Source organism: Elephas maximus, chromosome 3 (assembly GCF_024166365.1).
Source record: "Elephas maximus indicus isolate mEleMax1 chromosome 3, mEleMax1 primary haplotype, whole genome shotgun sequence".
Lineage (NCBI taxonomy): Eukaryota > Metazoa > Chordata > Mammalia > Proboscidea > Elephantidae > Elephas > Elephas maximus.
The window spans coordinates 25550832-25570361 of record NC_064821.1 but is presented as its reverse complement, the minus strand read 5'-3'; the positions used below and the strand labels follow the sequence as shown (position 1 = coordinate 25570361).

At 38.8% G+C, this 19530-nt stretch overlaps 1 protein-coding gene and 1 pseudogene across 1 annotated transcript; both read right to left on the bottom strand.

Annotated features, from left to right (window-relative positions):
* Positions 1–772: 772 nt before the first annotated feature.
* Positions 773–7104, bottom strand: LOC126071147 (olfactory receptor 18-like; annotated as a pseudogene).
* Positions 7105–14808: 7704 nt separating this feature from the next.
* Positions 14809–15639, bottom strand: LOC126071146 (olfactory receptor 7E24-like). The gene has a single exon (XM_049875409.1). The coding sequence runs from the start codon at positions 15637–15639 to the stop codon at positions 14809–14811; it is 831 nt and encodes a 276-aa protein (XP_049731366.1).
* Between the last annotated feature and the right edge of the window lie 3891 nt (positions 15640–19530).

Below are 19530 nucleotides of genomic sequence, written 5' to 3'. Positions count from 1 at the left end.
TTGGGGTTGGAAGTAGGGTGGTGATCATTACAGACAACTATTGGAAGAATCTGACGAGAAAGCCAGATGGAAAATCAGAGCAGTGATATGAGAATTTCCACACTGGCATCACAAAGTATAGTATAGAAAGGGGAATTGGAGGCAGAGCCACAAGAGCTAAATAACCAGCACATATGATTTGCTCTATGGCGTCTGGTCGCTGTGAGTTAAAAACAACTCAATGGCATCTAATTACAACAACAGCATGCTACAGAGGGACAAGATATATGAAGACATATTACCAAGAATATTGAGAAAAACCATATTGACTGTTGCTAGAGTAAACTCTCTCATATCTTCTCCCTTGTGAACTCTGATGACTTTAAGATCTTCAGAATCTTCTCATATTAGTCATTTTTTAACAATGATTTCACTGAGATCAGTACTCTTCAACCTTCGCTTCCCACTAGTATCTGCCAGGATGCTTTAAAAACTTACCCCATAACCCACTCTAAATAAATCACTCTCTCTGGAACTCCAGCATATTTTTTTTCACAATTTATTGGGTGTTAGGCAAAAGTTTATGTAGTAAATTTGGTTTCTATCTAAAAATTTGTATACAACTTGTCCATGACATCATTTATATTTTTCTTAATATGTCACCATTCTCATTACTCCCATTATTTTTGTTCTGTTTCCACTGATATAGCTTCTCTTCTCTTTATCTTCCCAACATTCTTTTAGAATAAATAGTGACCATTTGCCCTTATATAGTTAAGCAACAGGTTTTAAATTAAGATATTCTGCTGAGGAGTCTCTGCAGGGCTCTCTTGATATCTGTATTCCTCAGACTGTAGATAAGGGGGTTCAACATGGGAATGACAACAGAGAACTTCACTGAAGCCACTGCACCCTTCCTGATAGAAGGTGAGACAGCTGAACTCAGGTATACTCCAACACTTGTTCCATAAAATAAGCAAATGACTGACAGGTGAGAGCCACAAGTGAAAAAAGCTTTAGACTTTCCACCCGATGATGGGACTCTCAGAATGGAGGAAACAATTCGAATATAAGAGAAAAGAATCCCTGAGATTGGAATACCACCAAAGATGGCGCCAACTGAATACATTAATATGGTATTGGTGGAGGCATCAGAACAGGCAAGGTTGAAAAAATGAGGAGGGTCACAGAAGAAACTAGGGATTTCCACATCTGTGCAGAAGGTAAGTTGTGACACCATCATGCAGTGTAGCTGGGAGTCAAAAAAGCTGGTGAAAATTGACACCAGAACCAGCAAGCCACATAGATGGGGGTTCATGATGACTGGGTAGTGCAGGGGATGACAATGGCCACAAACCAGTCACAGGCCATCACCATCAGGAGTAGACTGTCCAGACATGCAAAAAGATATAAAAAAGACAGCTGAATCAGACAGCCTACATAAGAGATGTCTCTTTGGTGTGCGTGAGTATTCACAAGCACCTTTGGGACTGCGGTGGAGGTAAAGCCAATGTCAGCTAAGGACAGGTTGGAGAGGAAGAAGTACTTGGGGGTGTGGAGATGGTGGTCAGAGATCAAGGCCAGGATAATAAGCAGATTCCCAGCCATTGTGACCAGGTACATGGACAGGAACATTCCAAAGAGGAGGGGCTGCTGTCTCAGATACTCCGAAATGCCCAGCAGGAGGAATTCAGAGACATGTGTAAGATTCTGTGGTTCCAGGTAGCAGAGACAGCTTTTGTGAAAGAAAATAGAGGATTAGGAAAAGGAAACAAGTAAATGGGCACCCAGCTCTGTGTTTCTGTTTTTAATTCAGGTAATTCACAAGTAAAGCATTCACACTTAGGGACCATACACCACATTCAGCAACATTTCTCAGTTGTGGCAAACCCATTCTTCGTAGGACTCTTTCTCCTTGGATTCATCCTGTTCTATCCACATTCACTTTAGAGACACTCAGCTGAAGAAAGTTACAGAAGCAGGAACATTTAGGTACACCAAATCCATGCAGGCACTAAAATATCATCCCTTCTTAATGAAGGAAATGTATGGATTAAGAAATATCATTTTCCTTTGAAGAATAAAATCGGTCTAATTCAAGGACACTAAAATGCTTTAAAATGTATTATATTTTACCAAAATTCAATGTAATAAATTCCTTTGACTTCTTTTAAGCTTTCAAAACATACTGTATTGAATTTTTTTACTGACACTGAAAATATATTAAACATTTTCCCCTATGCGGGGGGATTCCTTTGATGGCACTATTTATAAACACCCTATGAGAGCTATGCAATAAAAAGTCTGCCTCTATTTGTTTCGTTGTTTGACTGCTGACAGCTCTTAAACCTAACCCTCCCTGCCTTCTGCCCACATCTGGACAAGCTGATAAGACAGTCCAGGTGCAGTCTCTTTTGATGATGACAATAGACTCAAACCGGGCGTGCCTCTGCCAATGTGCTAGAACCCTCAGACCAGATCTACCTCTTAACCACAAAGAAAATTCCCTGCCAGGCACTTTCTTTGCTCTTTCAAGACACATTTGGACCATCTTGGGAGCCTGCCAAGGTCTCCCTAGACAGTCTTCTTTTTGAGTAATAAGGATTTTCATCCACTCTTGGTTGCATGGGTGGGGAGAGGGGTGGTGCGGGCAGGTCTCATCAGCCTCAACATTGGAGCCAAATTCTTAGTGGATGAGAGTCCATCCTGACTCTCTAGAGTGCTGAGACTCATTCCTCTCTTTAGTCCTACTGGGCACCCCTGGAAGGGAGGAAAACAGAGGCAGGAAAGCACCCAGTACATGGACAACAGATTGAGTACACTTTGCTCCCTTGAATTAAAAAAGATAATCAATATTTAACCAAAATTTCTTGTTTGGTTGCCTACACTTTGCCAAGCGTGGTGTAGGCTATGTTGTTGTCAGATGCCATTGAGTTGGTCCCAACTCATCATGACCTTATACACAACAGAACAAAGCCTTGCCCATTCCTGTGCCATCCTCACAATTATTGCTATGTTTGAGCCCAGTGTTGCAGCCACTATGCCAATCCATCCATTGGGGGGGGTTGTAGGTTCTAGGGAAGCAGAAAAGAATGAGGCTCTGTCATTTCCCTACAAGCACTCCACCTGGGTGACCCAAGAAGAGAAATAGCAGATTGTGTTAACAGGTTAGAATATTGGCTAGGTGTCCTGTGAGTGGGGTTTCACTGCCCAGATTCAAACCTGGATTCACTCCATTCTCCACCAAAACTTGATTAAAATATATAAAATTGCTGTGCTTCATTTCTCACCTATAAAATAATAATAATCTATACTCTTATATTTTGGGAGTAAATTTTGCAGATAAAATTTTAAAGTTCTAAAACACATAACTCAGAGCCTGCCACCAAGAAACCCTCAACACAATTTGCCATTATTATGCTTACTGGCATCATCATCATCATCATCATTGTCATCATCCTCAATTTCATAATTTAGAAGTCCTTAGGGAACAGTTTAAAAAAAAAAAAAAAGACTGTAGGCGTGTTGATTCTGACTCATAGCGACCCTATAGGACAGAGTAGAACCATCCCATAGGTTTTCCAAGGAGCAGCTGGTGGATTCAAACTGCTGACCTTTTGGTTAGCAGCCAAGTTCTTACCACTGGCTGTTTAGAGGGATTAATTTCCTGCTCTGGTGGAAACAATGTCCATGGAAGCTAGAAATTGTGGTAGAGGACAGCAGAACTCATGAAGGTGAGTCCTCAGATTACCACCAGTACAAAGGACTAAACTTCATAAACCTCTTAGTTAAAACTTTCCATTTTGGTTTCCCTCCTTGCCATCCCAAGTCTATTTTTTTTCCTGATGATGAGGAAACAATGCTCTTGACAGTCCCTCCTGTGTTCCTGTCTTCCTCAACACTCACTGGGTTGCACGGTGTCTCTGATGGGTCATAGTCAAAGAATGTGAATCCACTGCCCCCCTCCTGCCTGGTGAGAGATGAAGGCTGAGGTCCTTCATCAGGAATGACAGGAAGACAGGCTCAGGCATGGACATTCTGAGGCGAATGATGACAATGGGACAAGAGACACACATAAGTAGTCTGCTGCCCTGGGACAGACACTCTGAAGGGCTGGGGACACAGGTAAATGATTTACAATTGTATGGCTTTGAGAGTGCAACTCACAGAGCACATTATTAGCCTAATTGAACTATGTTATTCCAATCTCTGAGGCTTGTTAAATTAACAGATGAGGTAGGAGAAAAACGAGCATCCTAGAATGGTCTGGGCATTCCTAATCTCAGGAGGAAAAACACATATTCTCAGCTCTGACTTGTAAATTGCAGGATTGGATTATGAAATTCAGACACTTTTTTCTAGTTGAAAGAATCAATGAGTAACTTTGATATCAGCAAAATCAATGAATTGATCAGGAAATTTAGGGAGAATTGCAATGTCTATACCAAGAATTGCAACACTGGTGACTTAGTGGTTAAGTGCTACAGCTGCTAAGCAAAGGGTCGGCAGTTCGAATCTGCCAAGTGCTCCTTGGAAACTCTATGGGGCAGTTCTACTCTGTCCTACGGGTTTGCTATGAGTCGAAATTGACTCAGCGGCACTGGGTTTACACCAAGAATCTGATACTATTTCCATATCACTTTCAAGATTTGTGTCTCTAAGTAGAATATCCTTCTCATAGCCTTTTCTTGGGGTTTGGGATTTTACGCCTTGAAATTTTATTTATTTATTTATTTATTTTTGTATGTGAATCTGAATGACAGTACTAGCTCTGATTTTTCTCTTTAGTTGATGCATGTTCTTATAATAGAAAACAAATTTTTTGAATACTTGTTTGGTTACTTCATACTTTGTGTGAAATCTCAGGGTTCTACTAGGCTGCAATCAATGCATTTCCCAGGGGACCTCAGTCAACTTAAGGCTTGATAGGGTTGTTGTTGTTGTTGTTAGGTGCCGTCGAGTAGGTTCCGACACACAGAGACCCTATGCACAACAGAACGAAACACTGCCCAGTCCTGAGCCATCCTTACAATCGTTGTTATGCTTGAGCTCATTGGTGTCAATCCACCTCGTTGAGGGTCTTCTTTTTTTCCACTGACCCTGTACTCTGCCAAGTGTGACGTCCTTCTCCAGGGACTGATTCTGCATGACAACATGTCTGAAGTATGTAAGACACAGTCTTACATGCCTCTAAGGAACATTCTGCTTGTACTTCCAAGACAGATTTCTAAGTTCTTTTGGCAGTCCATGGTGTATTCAATATTCTTCGTCAATACCACAATTCAAAGGCGTCAATTCTTGTTCAGTCTTGCTTATTCATTGTCCAACTTTTGCATTCATACGAGGTGATTGAAAACACAGCAACACATAGGACACAATAAAGACGTAATAAGAGATAGAACCATATTTGCTGAATTCTAAATTAATATAAAATATTCATAATCAGAGACCATTTTTATATGCCAATTATCTTCATAAATTTTTGTCATTCTTTGGTTTTCTGACATCCATCTGCCTTGGAGAGAAGTGCTTACTCAAACATATGGGTTGTCTTTTAAAAGACTTTTCAAATATAAATTCTAACCTTGGCTGCAGTGAACCTCAAATTTTGAGAAATATATTTTTGTTAAGTATGAAAAATCATTCATGATTGGATATTCCAAATATGGCATTGGTGTACAATGCCACCAATGATTAGACAATAATTATCTTTTAAGAAACTCTCTGTTTCTCTTTTCCATTTTTTTGCAGGATTATTTGTATCAACATTATAAAATCTCAGAAAAATGTCTGGCGTTGAATTTGCTTCTTTTTTTTTTGTCTGTATCTGCAACAGATTGGTAAAACCGAACCCATTGCCCTCTTGTTGATTCCAATTTATGACAACTCCACATGTAAACGAGGAGAACTGCTTCATACAATTTTCTTGGCTACAATCTTTACAGGAACAGATCATCAGACTTTTCTTCTGAGGAACCACTGGGTAAGCTCGAACCACCAAGCTTTAGTTTAGCAGCTGATCAAAAACTACTTGTGCCACCTGGAGACCTTAATGGCTTTGTAAAAATGCGTAAATATGTTTCTAATCCTAATCATTTGTGAATGGGGCCTCATCAAATCCACTTCTTTTAGTTAGAGTTCAAGGATTTAAAAACAGGGAGATTCTAAAGCCAGCCATCTTATGCCTACTTACGAAGAGCTTTTGTAAGTCGGTCCTTCCTGATAGGGAGATTATAGTTTTGCTAATACCATCTCCATGAAGACAACTCAGTTTCTCATTCTCTTGGCGGGTCCAATTTGATCTAATTTGGGAAAATGCACAGGTAAAAATAGTGGAATAACATGACAAACATTTGGGTGGTTTGTACATCTGTAAAATGTTATTAATTGAATCTTATAGAATTGTGAGACACTAAATGAAATAATAATTACAAAGGGCTTAGACCACTGGTTCTCAATCCTAATTTACCCTAAAATTACTGTGGATCTTTTAAAACATACTGATGAGCTGGATATAGCCTAGAACAAATCAAATCAGATTCTTGACCTGTGAATCTCTTGGTCATCCTCAAGTACAGCCAGGGTTGATAACCATGGACTTATAATATGACCAGGCACTTAGTAAATGCTAATATTACTGTCTTGCTTATCTAGTGGTGCAAAACAGAAGTGCCACAGTAGGAGGCTTTAACAAACAGAAATATATTTTCTCACACTTTAGGAGGCTAGAATCTGAATTCAGTGTGCCAGCTCTAGGGGAAAGCTTTCCTTCTCTGTCAGCTCTAGAGAAATGTCCTTATCTCTTTGAGCTTCTGTTCCTGGACTATCTTTCCCCATCTGTGCTTCTTTCAATTGCTTGTTTATTCTCTTTCATATCTCTGGAAAAGAGTATCATGCTTGGTAAAGCAGGGGGTCATAGAAAAAGAAGATCCTCAACCAGATGTATTGACACTGTGGCTACAATAATGGACTCAAAAATAGCAAGATTTTGAGTATGGCACAGGACCAGGCAGTGTTTCACTTTGTTGTCCATAGGGTCACTATGATTTGGAACTGATTCCATGGCACTTAACAACAACAGTAACGACTATTTCAGGCACATGATAACATACCTTGATTCTTCATGTTACAAATCACTAGTCCAGGCTCAATTAAGAAGGAAAAAAAAAAAACTACTAATTTTAGTGAAGATTGTTTAATATAGATAATAAGGTAAATAGGTATAGAAAGACTGAAAGGCATAAAAGGAAAAAAAAAGGGGATAACACAGAGCTATTACGTACAGGAGGTAGTGATCATGACGAAGAACAAGAAGTATGGTGGAAAAGTTGGATTATTGGGTTACTTTTTTATTTTTATTTTATTTTATTTTATTTTTTTATTAAGCTTCAAGTGAACATTTACCATTCCAATCAATCTGTCACATGTAGGTTTACATACATCTTACTCCCTTCTCCCACTTGCTCTCCCCCTATTGAGTCAGCCCTTACAGTCTCTCGTTTCGTGCGAATTTTGCCCTCTTCCCTCTCTCTCTATCTTCCCATCCCCCCTCCAGTCAAGACTTGCCAACACACTCTCCCGAGTCCACCTGATTTAATTAGCTCACTCTTCATCAGCCTCTCTCTCCCCCCCACTGACCAGTCCTTTTCATGCCTGATGATTTGTCTTCAGGGATGGTTCCTGTCCTGTGCCTTCAGAAGTTCTGGGGAGCATTGTCTCTGGGATTCCTCTAGTCGCAATCATACCATTAGGTGTGGTCTTTTAATGAGAATTTGGGGTCTGTATCCCATTGGTCTCCTGCTCCCTCAGGAGTTGTCTGTTGTGCTCCCTGACAGGGGAGACATCGATTGTGGCCGGGCACCAACTAGTTCTTCTGGTCTCAGGATAATGTAGGTCTCTGGTTCATGTGGCCCTTTCTGTCTCTTGGGTTCTTAGTTGTCGTGTGACCTTGGTGTTCTTCCTTTGCCTTTGCTCCAGGTGGGTTGAGACCAATTGATGTATCTTAGATGGCCGCTTGTTGGCATTTAGGACCCCAGGCGCCACAATTCAAAGTGGGATGCAGAGTGTTTTCATAATAGAATTATTTTGCCCATTGACTTAGAAGTCCCCTCAAACCAAGTTCTCCAGACCCCAGCCCCTGCTCCGCTGACCTTTGAAGCTTTCATTTTATCCCGGAAACCTCTTTGCTTTTAATCCAGTCCAATTAGGCTGACCTTCCTTGTATTGAGTGTTGTCTTTCCCTTCACCCAAAGCAGTTCTTATCTACAGATTGATCAATAAAAAGCCCTCTCCCTCCCTCCCTCCCTCCCCCCTTTGTAACCACATAAGTCTGTGTTCTTCTCTGTTTTTTCTATTTCTCAAGATCTTATAATAGTGGTCTTATACAATATTTGTCCTTTTGCCTCTGACTTATATCGCTCAGCATAATGCCTTCCAGATTCCTCCATGTTATGAAATGTTTCAGAGATTCGTCACTGTTCTTTATCGATGCGTAGTATTCCATTGTGTGAATATACCACAATTTATCTACCCATTCATCCGTTGACGGACATCTTGGTTGCTTCCAGCTTTTTGCTATTGTAAACAGAGCTGCAATAAACATGGGTGTGCATATATCTGTTTGTGTGAAGGCTCTTGTATCTTTAGGGTATATTCCGAGGAGTGGGATTTCTGGGTTGTATGGTAGTTCTATTTCTAACTGTTTAAGATAAGGCCAGATGGATTTCCAAAGTGGTTGTACCATTTTACAATCCCACCAGCAGTGTATGAGAGTTCCAATCTCTCCGCAGCCTCTCCAACATTTATTATTTTGTGTTTTCTGGATTAATGCCAGCCTTGCTGGTGTGAGATGGAATCTCATCGTAGTTTTAATTTGTGTTTCTCTAATGGCTAATGATCGGGAGCATTTTCTCATGTATCTGTTGGCTGCCTGAATATCTTCCTTAGTGAAATGTGTGTTCATATCCTTTGCCCACTTCTTGATTGGGTTGTTTGTCTTTTTGTGGTTGAGTTTTGACAAAATCATGTAGATTTTAGAGATCAGGCGCTGGTCGAAGATGTCATAGCTGAATATTCTTTCCCAGTCTGTAGGTGGTCTTTTTACTCTTTTGGTGAAGTCTTTAGATGAGCATAGGTGTTTGATTTTTAGGAGCTCCCAGTTATCGGGTTTCTCTTCATCATTTTTGGTAATGTTTTGTATTCTGTTTATGCCCTGTATTAGGGCTCCTAGGGTAGATCCTATTTTTTCTTCCATGATTTTTATCGTTTTAGTCTTTATGTTTAGGTCTTTGATCCACTTGGAGTTAGTTTTTGTGCATGGTGTGAGGTATGGGTCCTGTTTCATTCTTTTGCAAATGGATATCCAGGTATGCCAGCACCATTTGTTAAAAAGACTTTTATTTCCCCAATTGACTGACACTGGTCCTTTGTCAAATATCAGCTGCTCATACGTGGATGGATTTATATCTGGGTTCTCAATTCTGTTCCATTGGTCTATGTGCCTGTTGTTGTACCAGTACCAGGCTGTTTTGACTACTGTAGCTATATAATAGGTTCTGAAATCAGGTAGGGTGAGGCCTCCCACTTTCTTCTTCTTTTTCAGTAATGTTTTGCTTATCCGGGGGTTCTTTCCTTTCCATATGAAATTAGTGATTTGTTTCTCTATCCCCTTAAAGTATGACATTGGTATTTGGATTGGAATTGCGTTATATGTATAAATGGCTTTTGGTAGAATAGACATTTTTAGTATGTTAAGTCTTCCTATCCATGAGCAGGGTATGTTTTTCCACTTAAGTATGTCCTTTTGAATTTCTTGTAGCAGAGTTTTATAGTTTTCTTTGTATAGGTCTTTTACATCCTTGGTAAGATTTATTCCTAAGTATTTTATCTTCTTGGGGGCTACTGTGAATGGTATTGATTTGGTTATTTCCTCTTCGGTGTTCTTTTTGTTGATGTAGAGGAATCCAAGTGATTTTTGTATGTTTATTTTATAACCTGAGACTCTTCCAAACTCTTCTATTAGTTTCAGTAGTTTTCTGGAGGATTCCTTAGGGTTTTCCATGTATACGATCATGTCATCTGCAAATAGTGATAGCTTTACTTCCTCCTTACCAATCTGGATACCCTTTATTTCTTTGTCTAGCCTAATTGCCCTGGCTAGGACTTCAAGTACGATGTTGAATAAGAGTGGTGATAAAGGGCATCCTTGTCTCGTTCCCGTTCTCAAGGGAAATGCTTTCAGGTTCTCTCCATTTAGAGTGATATTGGCCATTGGCTTTGCATAAAGATGCCCTTTATTATGTTGAGGAATTTTCCTTCAATTCCTATTTTGGTAAGAGTTTTTATCATAAATGGGTGTTGAACTTTGTCAAATGCCTTTTCTGCATCTATTGATAAGATCATGTGGTTTTTATCTTTTGTTTTATTTATGTGATGGATTACATTAATGGTTTTTCTGATATTAAACCAGCCTTGCATACCTGGTATAAATCCCACTTGATCAGGGTGTATTATTTTTTTGATGTGTTGTTGGATTCTATTGGCTAGAATTTTGTTGAGGATTTTTGCATCTATGTTCATGAGGGATATAGGTCTATAATTTTCTTTTTTTGTAATGTCTTTACCTAGTTTTGGTATCAGGGAGATGGTAGCTTCATAGAATGAGTTGGGTAGTATTCCATCTTTTTCTATGCTTTGAAATACCTTCAGTAGTAATGGTGTTAAGTCTTCTCTGAAGGTTTGGTAGAACTCTGCAGTGAAGCCGTCTGGGCCAGGACTTTTTTTTGTTGGGAGTTTTTTGATTACCGTTTCAATCTCTTTTTTTGTTATGGGTCTATTTAGTTGTTCTACTTCTGAATGTGTTAGTTTAGGTAGGTAGTATTGTTCCAAGAATTAATCCATTTCTTCTAGGTTTTCAAATTTGTTAGAGTACAATTTTATATAGTAATCTGATATGATTCTTTTGATTTCATTTGGTTCTGTTGTGATGTGGTCCTTTTTGTTTCGTATTCGGGTTATTTGTTTCCTTTCCTGTTTTTCTTTAGTCAGTCTAGCCAATGGTTTATCAATTTTGTTAATTTTTTCAAAGAACCAGCTTTTGGCTTTGTTAATTCTTTCAATTATTTTTCTGTTCTCTAATTCATTTAGTTCAGCTCTAATTTTTATTATTTGTTTTCTTCTGGTGCCTGATGGGTTCTTTTGTTGCTCACTTTCTATTTGTTCAAGTTGTCGGGACAGTTCTCTGATTTTGGCTCTTTCTTCTTTTTGTATATGTGCATTTATTGATAAAAATTGGCCTCTGAGCACTGCTTTTGCTGTGTCCCAGAGGTTTTGATAGGAAGTATTTTCATTCTTGTTGCTTTCTAAGAATTTCCTTATTCCCTCCTTGATGTCTTCTATAACCCAGTCTTTTTTCAGGAGGGTATTGTTCATTTTCCAAGTATTTGATTTCTTTTCCCTAGTTTTTCTGTTATTGATTTCTAGCTTCATTGCCTTGTGGTCTGAGAAGATGCTTTGTAATATTTCGATGTTTTGGATTCTACCAAGATTTGTTTTGTGACCTAATATGTGGTCTATTCTAGAGAATGTTCCATGTGCCCTAGAAAAAAAAGTATACTTTGCAGCAGTTGTGTGGAGAGTTCTGTATAAGTCAATGAGGTCAAGTTGGTTGATTGTTGTAAGTAGGTCTTCCGTGTCTCTATTGAGCTTCTTACTGGATGTCCTGTCCTCCAAAAGTGGTGTGTTGAAGTCTCCTACTATAAATGTGGAGGTGTCTATCTCACTTTTCAATTCTGTTAAAATTTGATTTATGTATCTTGCAGCCCTGTCATTAGGTGCGTAAATATTTAATATGGTTATGTCTTCCTGATCAATTGTCCCTTTTATCATTATATAGTGTCCTTCTTTATCCTTTGTGGCGGATTTAAGTCTAAAGTCTATTTTGTCAGAAATTAATATTGCTATTCCTCTTCTTTTTTGCTTATTGTTTGCTTGATATACTTTTTTCCATCCTTTGAGTTTTAGTTTGTTTGTGTCTCTAAGTCTAAGGTGTGTCTCTTGTAGGCAGCATATAGATGGATCGTGTTTTTTTATCCAGTCCGTGACTCTCTGTCTCTTTATTGGTGCATTTAGTCCATTTACATTCAGTGTAATTATAGATAAATAAGTTTTTAGTGCTGTCATTTTGATGCCTTTTCATGTGTGTTGTTGGCCATTTCATTTTTCCACATGCTTTTTTGTGCTGAGACGATTTTCTTAGTAGCTTGTGAGAGCCTCATTTTCATAATGTTTATCTTTGTGTTTATTGAGTCATTACGTTTTTCTTGGCTTTTTTCTTGAGTTATGGAATTGATATTCCTTTTTGTGGTTACCTTTTTATTTACCCCTATTTTTCTAAGTAAAAACCTAACTTGTGTCGTTCTATATCGCCTTGTATCACTCTCCATCTGGCAGTTCAATGCCTCCTATATTTAGTCCCTCTTTTTGATTATTGTGATCGTTTATCTATTGATTTCCATGATTTCCTGTTATGTGTATTATTTTGTTTATTTATTTATGTTTTAGAATTAGTCTTAATTTGTTTGTTTTTGTGCTTTCTCTATTTGAGTTGCGTTGATATCAGGACGTTCTGTTTTGTGACCTTGTATTTTGCTGGTACCTGATATTATTGGTCATCCGGCCAAACAATCTCCTTTAGCATTTCTTGCAGTCTTGGTTTAGTTTTTGCAAATTCTCTAAACTTGTGTTTATCTGTAAATATCTTAATTTCGCCTTCATATTTCAGAGAGAGTTTTGCTGGATATATGATCCTTGGTTGGCAGTTTTTCTCGTTCAGTGCTCTGTATACGTCGTCCCATTCCCTTCTTGCCTGCATGGTTTCTGCTGAGTAGTCTGAACGTATTCTTATTGATTCTCCCTTGAAGGAAACCTTTCTTTTCTCCCTGGCTGCTTTTAAAATTTTCTGTTTGTCTTTGGTTTTGGCAAGTTTGATGATAATATGTCTTGGTGTTTTTCTTTTTGGATCAATCTTAAATGGGGTTCGATGAGCATCTTGGATAGATATCCTTTCGTCTTTCATGATGTCAGGGAAGTTTTGCATCAGGAGTTCTTCAACTATTTTCTGTGTGTTTTCTGTCCCCCCTCCCTGTTCTGGGACTCCAATCACTCGCAAGTTATCCTTCTTGATAGAGTCCCACATGATTCTTAGGGTTTCTTCATTTTTTTTAATTCTTTTATCTGATTTTTTTTCAGCTATGTTGGTGTTGTTTCCCTGGTCCTCCAGAAGTGCCAGTCTACATTCTAATTGCTCGAGTCTGCTCCTCTGACTTTCTATTGTGTTGTCAAATTCTGTAATTTTATTGTTAATCTTTTGGATTTCTACATGCTGTCTCTCTATGGATTCTTGCAACTTGTTAATTTTTCCACTATGTTCTTGAATAATCTTTTTGAGTTCTTCAACAGTTTTATCAGTGTGTTCCTTGGCTTTTTCTACATTTATCCTAATTTCATTTGTGATATCATTAAGCATTCTGTAAATTAGTTTTTTATATTCTGTATCTGATAATTCCAGGATTGTATCTTCATTTGGGAAAGATTTTGATTCTTTTGTTTGGGGGGGTTGGAGAAGCTGTCATGGTCTGTTTCTTTATGTGGTTTGATATGGACTGCTGTCTCCGAGCCATCACTGGGAAACTAGATTTTCCAGGTAGTCAGCTGGTACGCTGGCTCCTGGTTCTGAAAACGGTCACTGTCTGCCCATATTTGTTCGTTTTCCGTCTCTAAGTCTGTGCTTGTTGTTCAGAGTTCGTAGATTGTTATGTATGTGATCGATTCCCTTGTTTTTCCGAGTCTTTGTTGCAAGAGGGATCCGCGGTAGCGTCCACCTAGTCCGCCATCTTGGCCCCGCCTCTACTTTTTTATCTTTATAGCAAAACATTGGAAGAACTTTGCAAGAAAGTCAGATGGAAATCAGAGCAGAGATGGGATGACTTGTACTCTGGCATCACCAATAGTACATAGAAAGGTGAGTTTGGAGCAGAGACACAAGAGCTTAATATCCAGCACATACGATGAGCTCTATGATATGGAGGGAGAAGATTTTTGAAGAACTATTTCCAGGAACATTGAGAAAAATCCCATTGCTTGAAGTTCTTTCATATCATCCCCATTGTGAGCTCTGATTGCTTTCAGATCTTCAGCATCTCTTCACGAGGAATAAAGGCCCCAAGGCATATTAGTCATTTTTGAAGAATGGTCTTATTTAGATAGTCTCCAACCTTGGCTGCTCACTGGTATATCTGGAGGTACTTTGAAAAATCTCACCACACACCCCAATCTAAATAATCAGCATCCGTGGTGGTACAACTTAGGCAAGAGTGTCTTAAAAGTTCACCAGATGATTCCAATATGAAGCCAAGTCTGAGGACTAATAACAAACATTATTACACCTAAACTGTATAAATAGATAAGATAGTTGTTACATGGACATTAGTCATGAACTTTGGAAAAGGTTGTGGATTGCATTTTTTATTAAAGAAAGTTGTGCATTTCATTTCACCAGTATGCCTGTGTCATAGATGACAAATACAGAAGGCTCCATAGGGGTTATAGGACTCAACTGGGTATATATTACCATGTACCACATATTTCAAAACATCCCTAATCTCCCCACTAATGAGTCAAGTAATCAATATTCTGATAAGAAACATCAAGGGAATGAAAACAATGAGAGTTACAAAAATTATGTGACCAAAGGAGCATGCATTCAAGCTCCACGTTTGGTTTTCTGCCTATTATAATCCACAGACCAAAAAAATGACACAGTTACTGACATTATGCTGGTCTGCTGAGGAGCCTCTGCAGGGCTTTCTTGATATCCCTGTTCCTCAGGCTGTAGATGAAGGGGTTTAGCATGGGGGTGACCACAGAGTACATCACTGTGGCCGCTGCACCACCCCTGAGAGAAGGTGAGACAGCTGAACTCAGGTACACTCCCATAGCTGTGCCATAAAATAAGCAAACGACTGACAGGTGAGAGCCACAGGTGGAAAAAGCTTTATACTTCCCACTTGATGATGGAACTCTCAGAATGGAGGAAAAAATTCGAGTATAAGAGAAAAGGATTGCTGAAACTGGAACACCTACAAGGATGGGAACAATAATATACACTAGTATTTTTTTGGTGGTGGCAATAGAACAGAAAAGGTTGAGGAGTTGAGAAGGATCACAGAAGAAATGAGGAATTTCCACTTCCGTGCAGAAGATAAGTTGTGACACCATCAAGCAGTGCAGCTGGGAGTCCAAAAGGCTGAGAAAAAAAGACACTAAAACCATCAAGCCACAGAGGTTGGGATTCATGATGATTGGATAGTGAAGTGGGTGACAGATGGCCACAAACCGATCATAGGCCATCACCCCCAGCAGAAGATTGTCCATACATCCAAAAAATACGAAAAAAGACAACTGAATCAGGCAGTCACCATAGGAGATGATTCTGTGGTGTGTATTGATATCCATAAGCATCTTTGGGATTGTGACAGAGGTGAAACCAATGTCAGCCAAGGAGAGGTTGGAGAGGAAGAAGTACATGGGGGTGTGAAGGTGGAGGTCAGAGCTCACAGCCAGGATAATGAGTAGGTTTCCAAGCACAGCAAGCAGGTACATGGACAAGAAAGGTCCAAAGAGCAGGGACTGCAGTTCTGGATCTTCTGAGAGGCCCAAGAGTACAAATTCAGATACATGTGTTAGATTCTGTGGGTCCATGTTGCAGAGACACCTTTGGGAAAGTAAAGAAAGGTCAGTAAAAGGAAACAAGAACATAGTCACCCAGCCCTTTGTCTATATTTGAATTCAGGAAATTCACAAGTAAAGCATTCACACTTAAGACATACACCCCCTTCAGCAACTCTTCTCAACTGTGGTAAAATTATTCTTCCTAGACCTCTTTCCTCATTGATTTCTGTGCTATTCACCCTTTTCTATACAAACCCACTTTAGAGCCACTCAGCTAAAGAATGTTGAAGAATGTTAGACGATCAAAGACATTTACAGATAACAAATTTGTAAAGAGAGTAAAATCATTAAGTGTAGAAGAAAGACAAGACTTCAACAGACATAACATGTGAAGATACCAAAGCGATATCAAAAACCTCCCAAGACGGAAAAGTCCGGGACCAGACAGCTTCACTGGGGAATCCCACCAAGCATTTACAGAACAAAAGATGCCAATCCTTCTTAAAATGTCCGGAAACTGCAAGAGGACAGAACTCTCCCTAACTAATTCTATGAGGCTAGCATCACCCTGGTAACAAAACCAGACAAAGACCCCACAAAAAAGAAAACTACAGACCAATATCTGTGATAAATATAGGCAATAAAATCCCCAACAAAATTCTAGCAAGCTGAATCCATCAGCATGTTAAAGGATTATACACCATGATCAAATGGGATTTATCCCAGGAATGCAAGGTGGTTTCAACATTAGAAAATCAGTGAATATAATACACTACATCAATAGAACAAAGGTAAAGAGCCACATAATCATGTCCTTCAAGGCGGAAAAAGTTTTTGACAAAATTCAAACCGCCCCACCCCCTGCCCCACACCATTGCTATTCAGTATGGTAGGGCAGGTTCTAACTAGAGCAGTTAGGCAAGACAAAGAAAAAAAATGCATACAAATGGGGAAGGAAGAAGTAAAGCTATCTCTTTTTGTAGCTAGCTTTTCTATAGATAGAATACAGATGGTCCCCAGGTTACAAACGAGATCAGTTCCTAAGTATATCTTTAAAACGAATTTGTAGGTAAGTCAGATCATGTGCATATAGTTCTTATTTAGATTTACTTTAGTGCAATAAATGGTTCAAAGCTTTTCCATGGTTTAAAAGATGCATGTGCATAAGTGAAAGTGATTGTAATGAAGGATTTTTTGCATAGGCGTTGGTTTGATTGTTTCAAACTGAGAGCAGATTTACATAACATTAAAGGGCAAATAGGAGTTGTCCATCAGTCATATATTTGTAAACTGAGAACTTTTTGTACGCCAAAGAACACATAACATATAAATTCAGAAAAGTGGAAGGATATGAGGTTATCTCAGAAATCACAGTTATGTTTTTATATGCCAGGAGCAAATGTTCTGAAAGGAAATTAAGGAAAAAATTCTATCTATCTACAATTGCATCTAAAAGAATAAAACGCCTAGGACAAATTTACTACAGAAGTAAAAGACTTATGTACTGAAAACTATAAACATTCCTGAAAGACGTTAAAGACCATCCAAATAAGTGGAAGGGCATTCCATGCTCATGAATCGGAAGCCTTAATATTGTCAAGATGTCAATACTACCTAAAGCGATCTATAGATTGAACGTGCTACCCATCAACATTCCAACATTTTTCTTTGAAGAAGTGGAAAAGCCGGTCCTAAATTTTATGTAGAACTGCAAAGGACCCAAAATAGCCACAGAAATATTGAAAAAGAACAGAGTAGGAGGACTCGCACTTCCTGGTCTCAAAACTTATTTTAAAGCTACAGTCATTAAAACAGTCTGGTACTAGTATAATGATAAACATATAGACCAATGGAATAGCCTTGACAGCCCAGAGATAAGCACACACACCTATGATTGAATAATCTTTGAGAAGGTTACTAAATACATCAAATGGGGAAAGAATAGTCTGATAAATGGTCCTGGGACAACTGGATTTCCATATGCAAAAGGTGAAGTTAGACCCATATCTCACACCATATATGAAAACTAGCTCAATATAGATCTAACACCTAAAAATTAGACCTAAAACCGTAAAACTCTTAGAAAAAAACGTAGGGATAATTCTTCAGGACCTAGTCTTCAAAAACAGTTTGTTAGCTATGACTCCAAAAGCACAATAACAAAACACAAAATAGATAAAGGAGATCTCATCAAATAATCTTTGTACATCAAAGAACTTTATTAAACAATGTGAAGAGATAACCTACAAACTTGGAGAAAATTTTTAGAAACCATATATCAGACAAGGACTTGAGAGCCAGAATATAAAAAGAACTTACTATTTAACTACAAAAAGACAAACAGCCCAATCATAAAATGGGCAAAAGACTTGAATACAAAAATGGCTAACAAGAACATGAAAAGTTGCTCAATCTCATTAGCCAATACTGTTGTTGTTGTTAGGTGCTGTCAAGTTGATTTCGACTCATAGTGACCCAGTGGGACAGAGGAGCACTGTCTTATCGGTCTTCTAGGCTATAATAGTTTAAGAAGCAGATTATCAAGTCTTTCTTCCTTGGAGACACTGGATGTGTTCAAACCACCAACCTTTAGGTTAGCAGCTGAATGCCTCACCATTGTGCCACCGGATCTCTTTTCATTAGGCATTAACCAAGAAACCCTGTTGCCATCAAGTCAATTCCAACTCCTAGTGCCCTAGGACAGAGTAGAACTGTGCCATATGATTTCCAAGGAGCCACTGGTAGATGCAAACTGCCAAACTTTTGGTTAGCGGCCAAGCTCTTTAACCACTGGTCTATTCATTAGCCATTAACCTGATGCTGTTGAGTCAATTCATTAGCCAATGTTTTGGTTGTTAGTGTCATGCAGTTGGCTCCGACTCATAAAGACCACATGTACAACAGAACGAAACACTACCCTCTTGTGCACCATTCTCATGATCACTGTTATTCTTGAGCTCATGTTTGGAGCCACTGTGTCAATTCATCTCATTGTGTAGGTCTTTCCCTTTTTGGCTGACCCTTTTACTTTACCAAAAGTGATGTCCTTGTCCAGGGACCAGTCGCTCCTGAAAACATGTTCAAAGTATGTGAGCTGGAGACTCTCCATTCTCACTTCTAAGGAGCATTCTGATGGTACTTCTTCCAAGATAGATTTGTTCGTTCTTTTGGCACTCCGTGGTATATTCAATATTCTTCCTCAACACCACAATTCAAAGGCATCAATTTTTCTTTGATCTTCCTTATTCATTGTCCAGCTTTCACACGCATATAATGCAATCAAAAATACCATGGCTTGGGTCAGGCGCACCTTAGTCTTCAAGGTGACATCTTTGCTGTTCAACACTTTAAAGATGTCTTTTGCAGCAGATTTGCCCAATGCAAAGTGTCTTTTCATTTCTTGACTGCTGCTTCCATGGCTGTTGATTATAAAAAAAAAAAAAAATTATAATATATGTAGATCCAAGTAAAATGAAATCCTTGACAGCTTCCACCTTTTCTCCATTTATCTTGATGTTGGTTATCGGTCCAGTTGTGAGGATTTTTGTTTTCTTTATGTTGAGGTATAATTCATACCGAAGGCTGTGGTCTTTGATCTTCATTAGTAAGTGCTTCAAGTCCTTTTCACTTTCAGCAAGCAAGGTGTGTCATCTGCATAACGCAGGTTGTTAAAGAGTCTTCCTCCAATCCTGATGCCCCATTTTTCTCCATATAGTCCAGCTTCTCAGATTATTTGCCCAGCATGCAGATTGAATAGGTATGGTGAAAGGATAAAACCCTGATGCACACCTTCCCTTACTTTAAACCACTCAGTATTCTCTT